Source organism: Callospermophilus lateralis, chromosome 7 (assembly GCF_048772815.1).
Source record: "Callospermophilus lateralis isolate mCalLat2 chromosome 7, mCalLat2.hap1, whole genome shotgun sequence".
Taxonomy (NCBI): domain Eukaryota; kingdom Metazoa; phylum Chordata; class Mammalia; order Rodentia; family Sciuridae; genus Callospermophilus; species Callospermophilus lateralis.
In genome coordinates this window covers 135,412,699-135,425,156 of record NC_135311.1, presented here as the reverse complement: position 1 = coordinate 135,425,156, position 12,458 = coordinate 135,412,699, and the positions used below count along the sequence as shown (strand labels likewise).

Sequence of the window (12,458 nt, the reverse complement as noted above, 5' to 3'; positions counted from 1 at the left end):
TTTCAATTTTGCAAGAGATTGCTAGGGATGTGGCTCAGGAGTAGAGTGCGTGCTCAGCCCGCAGGAGACCCTGGGCTCAATCCCCTGCAGAGCAAAAGAAAAAAAAAATCAATTTTGGGAGAGCGCTGTGGATTATGCAGGAAGATGCCTCAGTCAACACCGCCGTCCAGGTGAAAGTGACAGGGATGGTAGACTTATGCAGGAACCATCCGTCTGTATTCTTTCCATGGAACCTTCTCTGGAACCTGCGTGCGGGGCCCTACAGAGCTCCATCTGTGGAGCCGGACCTGCTGCTCGCAGCCTCTGTAGCCAGGGCCTCCGGCCAGACTGGCCTCGAAGGCTGCTGGAGGCAGTTTGCACCCCCTGGGTCTAGGACCAGGTGGGGGGGAGCCCCTCCCTCCAGCAGAACGGGCCTCCTCCAGCCTCGACTCCCTCTGGGAATACGGTGCCCAGGGTGAGTTGGGGACGGGTTTTGTCCCAGGGCTTTTCTCCCAGGGAGAAAGTCGTGATGGGAGCCACGTGGGAAACGGGGTCGCGCTGTCGGGGCCAGGGCCTCTTCTGAGCCCTTCCTGGGCGTTTCCCCCTCGGGCGCGCTCATCGGGGAGGGGAGAGGGCAGCGTCCACGGGCAGGTGGGCCAGGGCTGGCCTCTTGACACTGGGACACTCAGCTGCTGCCCCAGGGCCTGGGCAGGAGCACTGAGTAGGTGTTCGGCGGCTAACTCGGGGAGCTGGGGGCCACCTGTGTTTCCCTCCCTGACCCGACTCTGGTGGGACGCGTGGGCCGTGTCCCCTGTACCCTTTACAGTTGGAGGGCTGGTCAGGCCAGGGGGACCTGTGCAACCCCCGGGAGACCCTCCCTCAGATCTGCTGGATCCCACCTCCCAAGTCCCCCTGGTGGGCAGGACGGGCTTCCTGTCCCCGTGTACCTTGGGGAGCCGGTTCCTCCAGCGGCCATCGCCTGGCTTGTGCTGACACCCAAGGTCCAGGTCAGGCCACTGGGTCACACAGAGCCCAGAGGAGCAGGTTGGAGGTGGCAGCACATATAACTGGGCCCTGTCCTCTTGCGCCAGTTCCCACACTGGCTCATCAGGTGGCCCGGGGACGATGGCTGTCCTGTGGCTGGTGCTCCTGGCGGGGCTGCCTGTCTTCTTCTTGGGCGTCTTGGTGTGGGCCGTGCTGGAGCACTTCCGCTCTGCCCAGGTCCCCCGGGTCCTGCAGCACAGGGCCAAGGTCAGGTTTCTGCACTGCATGTTCCTGTACGCCATGGCTGTGGTGAGTGCCCCGGCCCCATCTCGGTGGGGGCTCCCTGTGCTCTCCTTCCCTCTGCAGCCCTCCTCCCTCCCCCCCACTCTCCCCCACTCCTGAGCCCCCCTCTTTCTCCCTTCAGCATCAAACCCGCACCACGTTCCAGCCACCAGGCTCTTTTCTGAGGATGGGCAAGTGATTTCAGATCCTGTCCCTGCCCACTAAGGCCCAACCCCTCCTTCAGACTTAGAGTCCTCACCTCTGTGCACTCACCTGCCTCCCAGGTGTGTTCCCTGCCTAGGTGTGAGCACCTGGCAGGCAGGGAAACCCTGTTCAGCTCCTCAAGCCCGACCCCAAGCAGAGAACCCGGCTTCTGGTAGCTTCTGTTTGTTGATCAGACCATAAATGAATTGGCCCAGCGTTCCAAGTGGGCACAGCAGCCAGACTCTGAGCAAGGCTATGGGGGTGGCGTGTGGACCGGTTCCTGCCTGCAGGTACAGCAGATTTGGAAAGAACAGTCTATCCTCCTGTAGGAGGCAAGTGACTTGAGTTAATCCCAATGTCCCAACCCTGTTAGTTCATAGTGACTGCCTCTGAGGTCAACTGTGAAGAAGGAGGTGAGGAGATGATGAGCTTAACTGTGACCATTCGGGTGCGCATTCGTATTCTGCCTCTCTAGCTGTGTGGTCTTGGATGATTTGCTTAACCTCTCTGTGTCTGAATTTCCTCATCTGTGAAATGGGGACAAGAGGATCTGTCTCATCATGTTGGTAAAGAAGCATTAGCTGACATGTGGTAAGGGTTAATAGGTGTAGAGATGTTTGGTAAAAAATATGTTCCTGTGTTGTTGGCATTTTTTACCATGGTCCTGTTCCAGAGAGATGGACAAGTCTGATTTCTAATTTCATACATGCTACATGCCAAGGAGACAGGCTGAGGATGTAGCAGATGTCTCTTGTGCACCCTGAGTCTGTGCTTCTCTGAAGGTGGAGCTGTCTCAGGCCTGTGGCTACCATCATATGGAGTTACAGGCTAGTTTGGGGCCCTAGAACTAAACCCAACGGCCTTGGATTTGCAATGGCCCAGAGAAACTGGGATCTTTCCCCCCTTTAGTGTTTCTCTTCAAGACTAGTCTGGTGGCTTAGGAGGCTGAGGCAGGAGGATCGAGAGTTCAAAGCCAGCCTCAGCAAATTAGCGAGGCCCTAAGCAACTTAGCAAGACCCCTGTCTCAAAATAAAAAAATAAAACGCTGGGGACGTGGCTCGTGGTGAAGTGCTCCTGGGTTCAATCCCTGGTACCCAAACCAAGACACAACAAAACGCGTGGTCCACAAGCCAAGAACTCCTGAGGAAGCCGCTGCAGGCTGCTCACGGGAGACTCAGAGGTGGGCTAGGGCTGGCTCTGAAGGGCGAATCCCACCCTCCCGGTGCCCCCATCCCTGGGCCCCTGGGGGCTAACGGCTTCTGAGGTACCAGGGTTCCGGGAGACGGGCGGACAGGGAGGGGCAAGCAGTGAGGAGAAACCTAGAAAGATCCTGTGGTTGGAAACCCAGAGCCTCCTCTGGCCCCAGAGCCCCCGGGAGCTCGGGGGCTCTTCTCTCCTGCAAAGCCAGGACAGCAAGGAGGTTTCCCAAGAGTGACGTGGGGTTGAGTAAGAAGGGCCATGAAAACGTACAGCCCAGCCAGGGCTCCGTCCAGCAGCCCCTCGAGGTGTGTTACCAGGGCCCTGCGGCAGGCCCAGCTTTTCCTGAAGTTGTTAGAAAGGTGGCCATGGTGACTTCAGCCCTACTGAAAGCCACCAAGAGCTGGGGCTGCAGCTCAGTGGTAGGAGGCTTGCCCAGTACGCAGGAAGCCCTGGGTTCGACCCCCGGCACTGCAAAAACCAACAAAAGACATCAACTATAGTAGAACAAACCCTACTGGTTTTATCTTAAAGGGAAAAAAGATACTAGAATTAAAAAACATTTTTTTTTTTTGGTACTGGGGATTGAACTCAGGGACACTCAACCATTGAGCCCACCTCCCCAGCCCTATTTTGTATTTTAAAACATTTTAAAAGCTATTTATGCTAAACCCCAGGCCAACATCATTCTAAATGGTGAAAAACTGGAAGCATTCCATCTAAAACTGGAACAGGACAGGAACGCCTTCCTTCACCACTTCTATTCAACAGAGTCCTTGAAACTCTAGCCAGAGCAAATAGACAGACGAAAGAAATTAAAGGGATATGAGTAGGAAAAGAAGAACTCAAACTATCATTATTTGCTGACAACATGATTCTATACTGAGAGGATTCAAAAAAACCCCACCAGAAAACTTCTAGAATTAATTATTGAATTCAGCAAAGAGCCAGGATATACAATCAATACCCATAAATCAAATGCATTTCTCTACATCAATGATGAATCCTCTGAAAGAGAAATTAGGAAAACCACCTCATTCAAAATAGCCTCAAAAAAAAAATAACTTGGGAATCAACTTATCAAAAGAGGTGGAAGACCTCTACAATGAAAACTATAGAACACTAAAGAAAGAAATTGAAGAAGACCTTAGAAAATGGAAAGATCTCCCAAACAAAAACAAATGTGACTTCATGGCCCACCTGGTGACCCTTCAGAATGTGAGACTCAGAGCCATTTAACATCTCGTGATATTGTTCAAAACTCCCTGAACAGGCATTTACTACTCTAGATGCTGGAGAGCGAGGAAAGAGTGAGATGTGTCCTTTGCTCAGCGTGGCGGTGGGGAGTCACGTGGGTGATGGCGTCCCGGCAATAAAGCTTTAGAGGATTTCTAAAGAAATCTGGGAGGGTGGTGAGAGTCTCCAAGAGGAAGCAGATCTTAGAAGATGGAAAGATCTTCACCACGAGGGGAAGGAGGATGGCTTCCACGAGAACATGACCCCGAACTTGGATATGAAAGTCAGTGTGGCACTGGGTGTCATGGCGCACATCTATAACCTCAGTGACTTGGGAGGCTGAAGCAGGAGGATGACAAGTCAAAGTCAGCCTGGGTAACTTAGACCCTATCTCAAAATAAATCATATATATATATATATATGTTTGGGGATGCAGCTCAGTGGTAGAGCGCCCCTGGGTTCAATCCCCAGCACTGAAAGAAAAGAAAAAAAAGTCAGAGAGGTGTCTCTTCACCTGAAAGACAGGTAAGAAAGTCTCCCGGGGAACAGAGGGAACAACCTCTTCCGGTGGGTGGAACCTTGACATTCGGCTGCTCAGAGCTGGCTGTGGAGGTCCAAGCTGCCTTCGCATGGAGGCCTGGGGTTATGAGATGAGTCAGGGGGAGGGAAAGACAGGTCGCCTGCACCCGGCTGGTCAGTTCACTCTCTCCCAGTTCAAGCAGGGAAATAATTGCTTGGAGTTCCCTTGGAGGAGGAAAGACACTGCACCCTTTCAGGACCTGGGACAAGACCAAGTGCACGGGAGCAGGAGACAGGGTCTGTGCTTGCAGGATCACTCCGTGAGACATTCCACGCGGGCGATGGGATCTGATCCTCCCACTTTATCCTTGGACCTTGTCTGTGGACACCATTTTTCTCACTGTTAAAAGAGGGAACTGGAAGCTCAGAGATGGTCATACCCAGGGGTTTCCAGTGAGTTGGTGATGGGGCTCAAACTTGAACTCAGGTCTGTTTTACTCCCAAGCCCAAGCTCTTTCTCATTAATTGGTTGAGAACATAGGTCCTGCACCTGACTCCTTGAACAACTCTTAGCAAGCCACTTGGGTCTAGGTGTGCCTCAGTTTCCCCGTCTGTAAAATGGAGGTGATAATTGGCTTAGAAAGGTTTGAGAAATGGAGCCAGTTAATAATCCAAAGCACCTGGACAAGTGCTGACATGTTGTAGGTGTCTACTAAGCATCACTTGTATTTTTATGATTGCCACCCCCAGGCCATTTTCTTTATGATAAAAGACATGCCTCAAAAGTGAGATCCACAGAGGAGATGAGCCACAGCGACAGCAATGCCCTTAGGATTCAAAATATACCTTGTAACTATAGCTCATGAAACATTCAGATGTTGACTTGCTTATCATTGTCGTTGTGACAAGATACTTGAGGAAGACGAAATTAAGGAGGCACACCTATTGTGGCTCACTGTTCTAGAGGTTTCAGTTCGTAGTCACTGGGCTTCATTGTTTCTGGGTCCCCGGTGACAAAGCAGCTGGCCTCATGCTTGACAAAGGGCAGAGAGAGAGAGGAAGGGGCTGAGGACAAGGTACACCCACTAAAGACAAGCCCCAGGCAATTATCTCCTCCAATAACCTCAGATCCTAAAGTTTCTCCTTCCTTCCTTAACTCCAGAGGTTGGTGACAGGCGTTTGGCACACGGTATTTAGGGGACACTTTAGATCCAAACCAAAACATTCTGTTCCTACCCCTAAAGCCTCATGTCCATTTCAGAATGCAAAGTGCCTTTAGTCCATCTCGAGAGTCCATAACGTCTCGACAGTTGGAGATTGCTCAAAAGCCCAAGTCTGAAGTCTCCTCTGAGACTCAAGGCCAACTCCTAGCTGTGAGTCCCCGGATCATTAAAAAGAAAGTTAGGTACTTCCATCATACATCTGTAAAGCAGGGCACACAGCAACATGCCAAAAGGGAGGAGGGTAGGAAAAGAGCAAGAAGGAATTGGATCAAGGTAAGAGCAAAGCTCAGCAAGCGAACATTATATCATATAGCTCCATGTCTAGCATGCAGGTCATGTGGTGGTGGGATGTCAGCTCCAAAGGGCTGGGGAAGCCCTAACACCGTGTCTTGCTGGCTGCAGCCTGCAGGTCATGCTCCCAGGCTGGCTCTGCTCACTGCCTGCAGCTTTCCTCACACAGGTTTCATATTCCTGGCATTTCTAACTTCTTGGGGTCTCCACTGCAGCCTTAGCTCCACTCCCACAGTGTCTGCAGAGACTCTGACTGCTACACAATGCCTGGCCTCCTGGCCTTACTTTGAAATCTCGGTGGGGGCCTCCACATTTCTCACATTCTGCGTGCCTGCAAAACTAGGTCTGCTGCCAGCCTGAGCAGCAGTTGCAGGGTCTTTGAGTGGATAATGAACATGGGGACGTGGATCCCAGGGAACCAGTTCTCTAGGAGACCCTGTGTGAGCAGGAAGCCCCCGCGCACTCTTCTCAAAGCAAATTCTTTCAAACAACTTCACGATTTTGTCCTCTGGAGCCTGTGATGGGGTTGTGGGGGAATCTGGTCAGTTCCCAAGATACCCTCAAGGCATCTTTCCCCAATGTCGCGGCGCAAAGTAGTTGACCTCTTTTTAATGGTGCCGATCTCTTTACAACCACACTTTCTTTTGCCACAATTTAAAATATGCTCCTTTTCTGGTCAAACTGAAAGTTTAAAAAATATTTCTGGCTATTTTTTTTTTTTTGTGTGATTCACACTTAAATTTGTTTAAGATCAGCCAGCAATACCCATACCACAACTTGAGTCCTGCACTTCTTTGAAATTTCCTTCACCATATTAATTAGTCCAATACCTTGAAACTCAGCTTCATACAAATTCTCAGGGAAAGGATAAAATGGAGGCAAATTCTTTGCCAGAATGCAAAACAATGTCTTCTAGTCCATGTTCAATAGAGTCCTCATTTCTCTCTGAAACCTCATGAGCACAATCTTTGCACATTCCTATTCACATTCTGGTCTTCTGAGCTCCCACCAGAATGGTCATTCTGCTCTGCTGGCAGTGTTCTAAGTTTTTTCTAGCCTGTTACTCCAAGAACTTCAAACTCCTCTTGCAAACCAATTCCAAATGCTTCTGAACCACATCATCATGTAGAGTCACAACCCCAGCCCCACCCCCAGTACCAGTTTTCTGGTAGTCACCTTTCCATCTGTTACAAAATACCTGAGAAAAATCCTATTAAAGGAGGAAACGTTTATTTTGTCGCACTGTTTCAGAGGTTGCACTCCACAGTCACCTGGCTTTGTGGGTCTTGGGCCCATGATGAGGTAGAACCTCAGGGTGGGGAGCATGTGGCTCACCTCATGGAGAACAGGAGGCAGAGACCAAGAAGGGCCTGGGGATGAGTCAAACCCTTCAAGGCCTGTCTCCTTTGACCTACTTCCTCAACTAGCCCCACCTCCTAATTCCCCACCGCTTCCCAGTAGCTCCACACGTTGGTAACCAAATCTTCACCACATGGCCTTTCTGGAGCATTTTAGATTCAAACCCAAAACACTGGGTAATTTATGAACAAGAGAGGGTTATTGAGCTCCCAGTTCTGGAGGCTGGGAAGGCCCAAGAGTGTGACAGCAGCCGTGGACCTTTCTGTCGCGTCATCCCTTGGTGGAAAGGCCAGTGTGCACACGTTTGCAAGATGGCGGAAAGTTGGGGGGACCCGTCCTTTTATCAAAGTCCACTCCTACTTCCTACTTCCTCCATAACAGACTTTGTCCATTCAGGAGGGCACTGACTAACTCACCTCCTAGAGGCACCGCCTCTTAATGCTGACTACAGTGTCACTGTAATTTGGAGGGGGATAAATATTCAAATCACAGTGCCATCCTTATTCAATAAAGACCTTGTGGGAGGAAAAGTCTGAAAATCCAACCCCGAGTCCAGGACACCCAGAGCCCATTGCACCCCGATGAACCTACTGTCCATGCGGGTGGTGGGTGCGCCTGCCAAACCTAGCTGAACCTCCATCCACCTGATTTCCCTCTCTTCCATCTGACAGGGGAACATACTCGAGAAGCTGAGGATTTGCTCCATGCCCAGGTTTGTCCGCTTCCTGCATGACAGACTGTCCATAAAGAAGAACCATGAAGTGGTGGTAACGGACCTGCGTTTTGGCACAATCCCTGTGAGGCTGTTCCGGCCCAAGGCCGCGTCCTCCAGCCCCCGGCGCGGCATCCTCTTCTACCACGGAGGGGGCTCCATATTCGGCAGCCTGGGTAAGCCGCTTCCCAGGGGAGGGAGGCGAGGGGGGTCTGGCTGCTCGCAGAAGGGGCTTCTGGGAGAGCCTCCGGGGAGTGAGTCTACGGAGTCAGAGGCTGGAGATGGAGGGCCTGCGGCTCAGCTCAGTGGATGGGGACTCTGCCTCCATGGCCGATGTGTCTATGATGCAATAGTCCCGGGACGGGTGGGGGCAGTGCCGTCCCAGTGGGGAGGTCAGGACCCTGGAGGTGCATCCTGCCTTCCTTCCCATTCAGAGTTGCCTGCCCCTGCTGTCCGTCTCATGATGGCCCCAACTCATGCGTTGGCTCAGCTCTGCAGGACACTGTGGTCCAAACCCAGCTCCACTTGTTCCTTTCCTGGCAACTGGTTTCCCTGCTCCACTCCTCACCCTAGTCCAGTCCTCTCCCCACACCACAGGGACGTTAAAAATACAAGTCAGGGCTCTTTGATGTTGGCTTCAAACCATTCCTGGGCCTTGGATGAGACCCAAACTCCTTTCCCAGTCTGCAAGGCCCTGACGTGGCTGGGCCTGTGGCCTCCCCATCTGTCACCTGCCTCTCTCTGTACGCTCCGTGCCACAGCCCCCTGTACACGGCTCCTTTTGCCTGTCTGCTGCACTTGCCGCCTCCGCCTCAATGGAGGCGCCTACAGCCGGGTGAGAACTGGGCCAGGGCAGGAGGCCCTCCCAGCAGCTCCAAATACAAGGTTCCCCAAGCTCTGGCTTCCAGGCATGTCAATGCAGTAGCTAGAAAGACAATATTAGTGCAGAAATCTACAAAGGCAAAGCGTCAAGGCCACACAGAAGCAGAAGTCTCCCAGCTGAAGCCCATGCAAGTAAGCCTTTAAAACACTGTGACGGGTGTGTCCTGGCGTGTTGGGGCTTTCGATTTGATTTTTAAACTAGAACATGACCACACCATTTATCTGAAGGCGGAGTGTCTGGGTGCCCCTAGACTTGAGGGCCAGGAGAGATGGCCGCTTGCCTCAGCCTGGTCCTGGCCCCATGAAGGCCGAGCAGCAGGGGGAGGTGAAAGGTCTGAAACAGGAGCCCCTTGAGGTCTGCAGGCAGGAGGAGAGTGAGGCGGGCAGAGCAGGAGGGAGGCTGGCCGGGTGGGCCCCGCCTCGGCTGGGAGCTGCGAGGTCCCTGTGGCCCAAGGTTCTCCCCAAGGCCAAGCAGGTCTCTTGTACTCAGTGCTTTCCAAAGCCCCAGGACACTGCTGAGGTGCAGTGTGGCTGAGACCCACGGCTAGGTGCCTCCGGCTTAGGGGCTGACCCCCTGGACCCCACTGAGCCCCGCAGGGCAGATGCTCTGTTTCTGCCCCCTCCTCACCTCTCCCCACAGCATTGATGGTGCATGCTCCTCCTTCACAGGCTCCCCAAACCCGGGAATTACCAGATGTGGTTTGGAAAATCCTGATGCCTAAGACCCCACCCAGAGATCTGATGGAAAGGGCCGGTGACTGCCTGGGCGCAGGACATGGGTACCTCCCCAGGGCCTGTGTGTGGGCAGCTGCAGGGAGAAGGGTGCAGTCAGGGGTGTACTTGGCAGATTCTGCGCCTGACACGGGGCCTGGATCCCCACGCACTCGTGTTCACGGTCCTGTGTCTAGAAATGCAGGTACTGGCCTCCAGGGGGCAGTGTTACAGGAGGTGGGGAGTTGCCCTTGGGTGTCATTGTCTAAGGTGAGGCAATTACCCTGTGGCGGGCACAGAAGTAGACAGTGAAGCAGAGGCACAGTGTTGAGTGCAGGGTGATCACACAGCGAGGAAAGGCCAGAGGAGGTGACATGCAGCCCGAGAGAGGAGCAGGCACAGAGGCTGGGGCAGAATCACTCCCACATATTGGGCTCCCTGTTAGGATGGGGTGGGGCTGGCAGTGGTGTGAAATCTTACAGTCGTCTCTTGTGCTTTGTGTGGCTGTTCCCTGTTTGGTGCCAGCAATGTCCCTGTGCTGTGTGACAATGCATGGTGTGCACTTGTGTACCCAGGTCACGTGGCCCTTCCTGGGGTGGTGACCCTGGCAGGTCATACAATAGTCAGCTGATCTCTGGAGCAGCTTGTGGGCACAGGCCTGACCTTGGGAACGTGATGTGTACCTGTGTCTATGGGAGACGGTGCTGAGTCTCTCCGTGGAATGTGGAGGCAGAGGTCACCTCCAGGTCAACTCCTGTCAGGGGGGTCCTGCTACATTTACCCCCCACTCCCAGAGTCTTCCTCTGTCCCTGCTGAACTCCTGCTAAATGGGTGACAATGTCTGGAAAAACGACCCATCCCACACCACTTATTCCCTGTTCAACATAGATAATGAAATCCTTCTTCCCTGGGCGGCCCACCTGACCCCTTCCCTAGTCCTGGCTTCTGCCACTCCAGGTCCCCAAGCCTTTCTGGCCTCAGTTTCCCCCACTGTAAAGTTAACGTTGCACAGAGTGAGCCCAAGGTCCTGGAGCCCTGGCGTTCAGGAGAGTGGGGCAGGCGTCTGGCTTTGCCCAGGTGGCGCAGCCAAGGCCTCGGAGGAGGCCAGCCTGGGAACAGAGAGCTGGTCTGCCCACTGCCCGGCCTGGGTGGCGGTGGCCGTCCCTCATGGGCGGCGCCGGGCCTGTCTTCCTGCAGACAGTTACCACAACGTGTGCAGTTTCCTGGCCCGGGAGACGGACTCCGTGCTGCTGTCTGTCGGGTGAGTGTCGCGAGACAGCGGGGGCTTCTCCGAGGCTGGGAAGGTGGGGGCAGCTGGACGAGTGCAGCCCAGAGCGAGGCCCCAACTCCAGGGGTCGGGCGCAGGCGCAGCACCGCTTGGAGCAGAAGCCTGGGAAGACACCCACCTCGGGCAGCGCAGGGACAAGCTGTGGGCAGGAGAGCCGGGTCACTAGGAGGCCACAGCACGAGCCAGGGGCCTGGAGGACACAGCGTGAGGAGGCATCCTAGTGGGAGCCAGGGAGCCAGGGAACCAGGGGAGGGTCAGTGTCCAGGGGGCGGGCCCGTACCGGTGCCGGTGGCAGGGGGCCCAGATCTTGCCATAAGGGCCGCTGTTTGACCCCCACCCTCTTCTCTATCACGGGACAACTTCAGGTTGACTGACTTTCACCATCTTTATTTTGGGGTCACCCTGAGGATAATAGCTACCGTGGGACAGGCAGTGGGTACCCTGTTTGAGCAGCCTCCAGTGACACCCGCGTCACTCGCGCACACCCGCGTGTTCTGGTCCCTCTCCTCCTTAGGTACCGCAAGGCCCCGGAGCACCATTACCCTGTGGTCCTCACAGACTGCCTCAACGCCTCCATCTACTTCCTGAAGACCCTGGAAGCCTACGGGGTGGACCCCTCCAGGGTGGTGGCCTGTGGAGAGAGCGTTGGAGGAATGATTGTGGCCGTAATCACCCAGACCTTGTTGGGCAGAACAGATCTTCCCCAGATCCGGGCTCAGGTCCTGGTTTATCCCGGTATACAGGCCATCAATTTACAGTTACCCTCCTTTCGGCAGAACCAAAATGTCCCATTCCTTTCTCTACAACTCATGATGACATGTGTGTGTTCGTACCTGGCCATCGACCTCTCCTGGAAAGACGCCATGTTGAAAGGGGCTTGTATACCCCGTGATTTCTGGAACAAGCACAGGAAGTGGCTCAGCTCTGACAACCTCCCCAAGAGGTTCAGGAGCAAAGACCAGCAACCTGAGACCCTTGCACCTTTTAATGAGGCCGCCTATCTGGAAACCAAACACATTTTGGATGTAGACAATGCACCCCTCATAGCAGAAGATCAGATCATCGCTCAGCTTCCTGAGGCCTTCCTGGTGAGCTGTGAGCTGGACATGCTCCGGGATGACTCCCTTCTGTATAAGAAGCGCTTGGAAGACCAGGGTGTCCGTGTGACCTGGTACCACGTGGAGGATGGCTTTCATGGATGCTTAGTTTTATTTGATAAGAAGTTTTTTTCTTTCCCATGCTCCCGGAACATTGTAAATGCTGTAGTCAGTTATGTAAAGGGCATATGATGATTACCCTGGTGCCCAGGGCAGGGCCGGGCATGGATGGCCTTTACCAGAGGCTGGGGCCTTTGTTGAGAAAAGAGATGCTGAATCAATTCATGGCCCAGACAGGGAGCCTGAGACAGGCTAACAAATGTCTGGTTTCATATTTGAGAAAATCCGAACTGTCCGTTTCTTTCCACTATCAACAGGGTGCCATGTTGTGCCTAGCCTCAGTCTCCTGTGTTCTCATTCAGGTGAAGGAGATCCCAATAGGGGAAGAAAATGCCTTCAGAAAACTTTCAGATTTCTCACCTGTAAGGTCCATG

The 12,458-nt window shown here is 53.6% G+C and overlaps 1 protein-coding gene across 1 annotated transcript; it reads left to right on the top strand.

Moving 5' to 3' along the window:
- The first annotated feature begins 1,104 nt into the window (after positions 1-1,104).
- Positions 1,105-12,156, top strand: Aadacl4 (arylacetamide deacetylase like 4). Its single transcript, XM_076863360.2, has 4 exons — positions 1,105-1,272; positions 7,946-8,162; positions 10,777-10,840; positions 11,382-12,156. Exons 1-4 carry the CDS (start codon positions 1,105-1,107, stop codon positions 12,154-12,156), a joined length of 1,224 nt encoding a protein of 407 aa, XP_076719475.1.
- Positions 12,157-12,458: the final 302 nt, after the last annotated feature.

Excerpts from the sequence above, each read along its gene's own strand:
- Aadacl4 (XM_076863360.2), top strand. The coding sequence starts at position 1,105 with ATGGCTGTCCTGTGGCTGGTGCTCCTGGCGGGGCTGCCTGTCTTCTTC. Across the intron at positions 1,273-7,945 it reads TCCTGTACGCCATGGCTGTG|GGGAACATACTCGAGAAGCT; the intron begins GTGAGTGCCCCG and ends TCCATCTGACAG. Across the intron at positions 8,163-10,776 it reads CTCCATATTCGGCAGCCTGG|ACAGTTACCACAACGTGTGC; the intron begins GTAAGCCGCTTC and ends GTCTTCCTGCAG.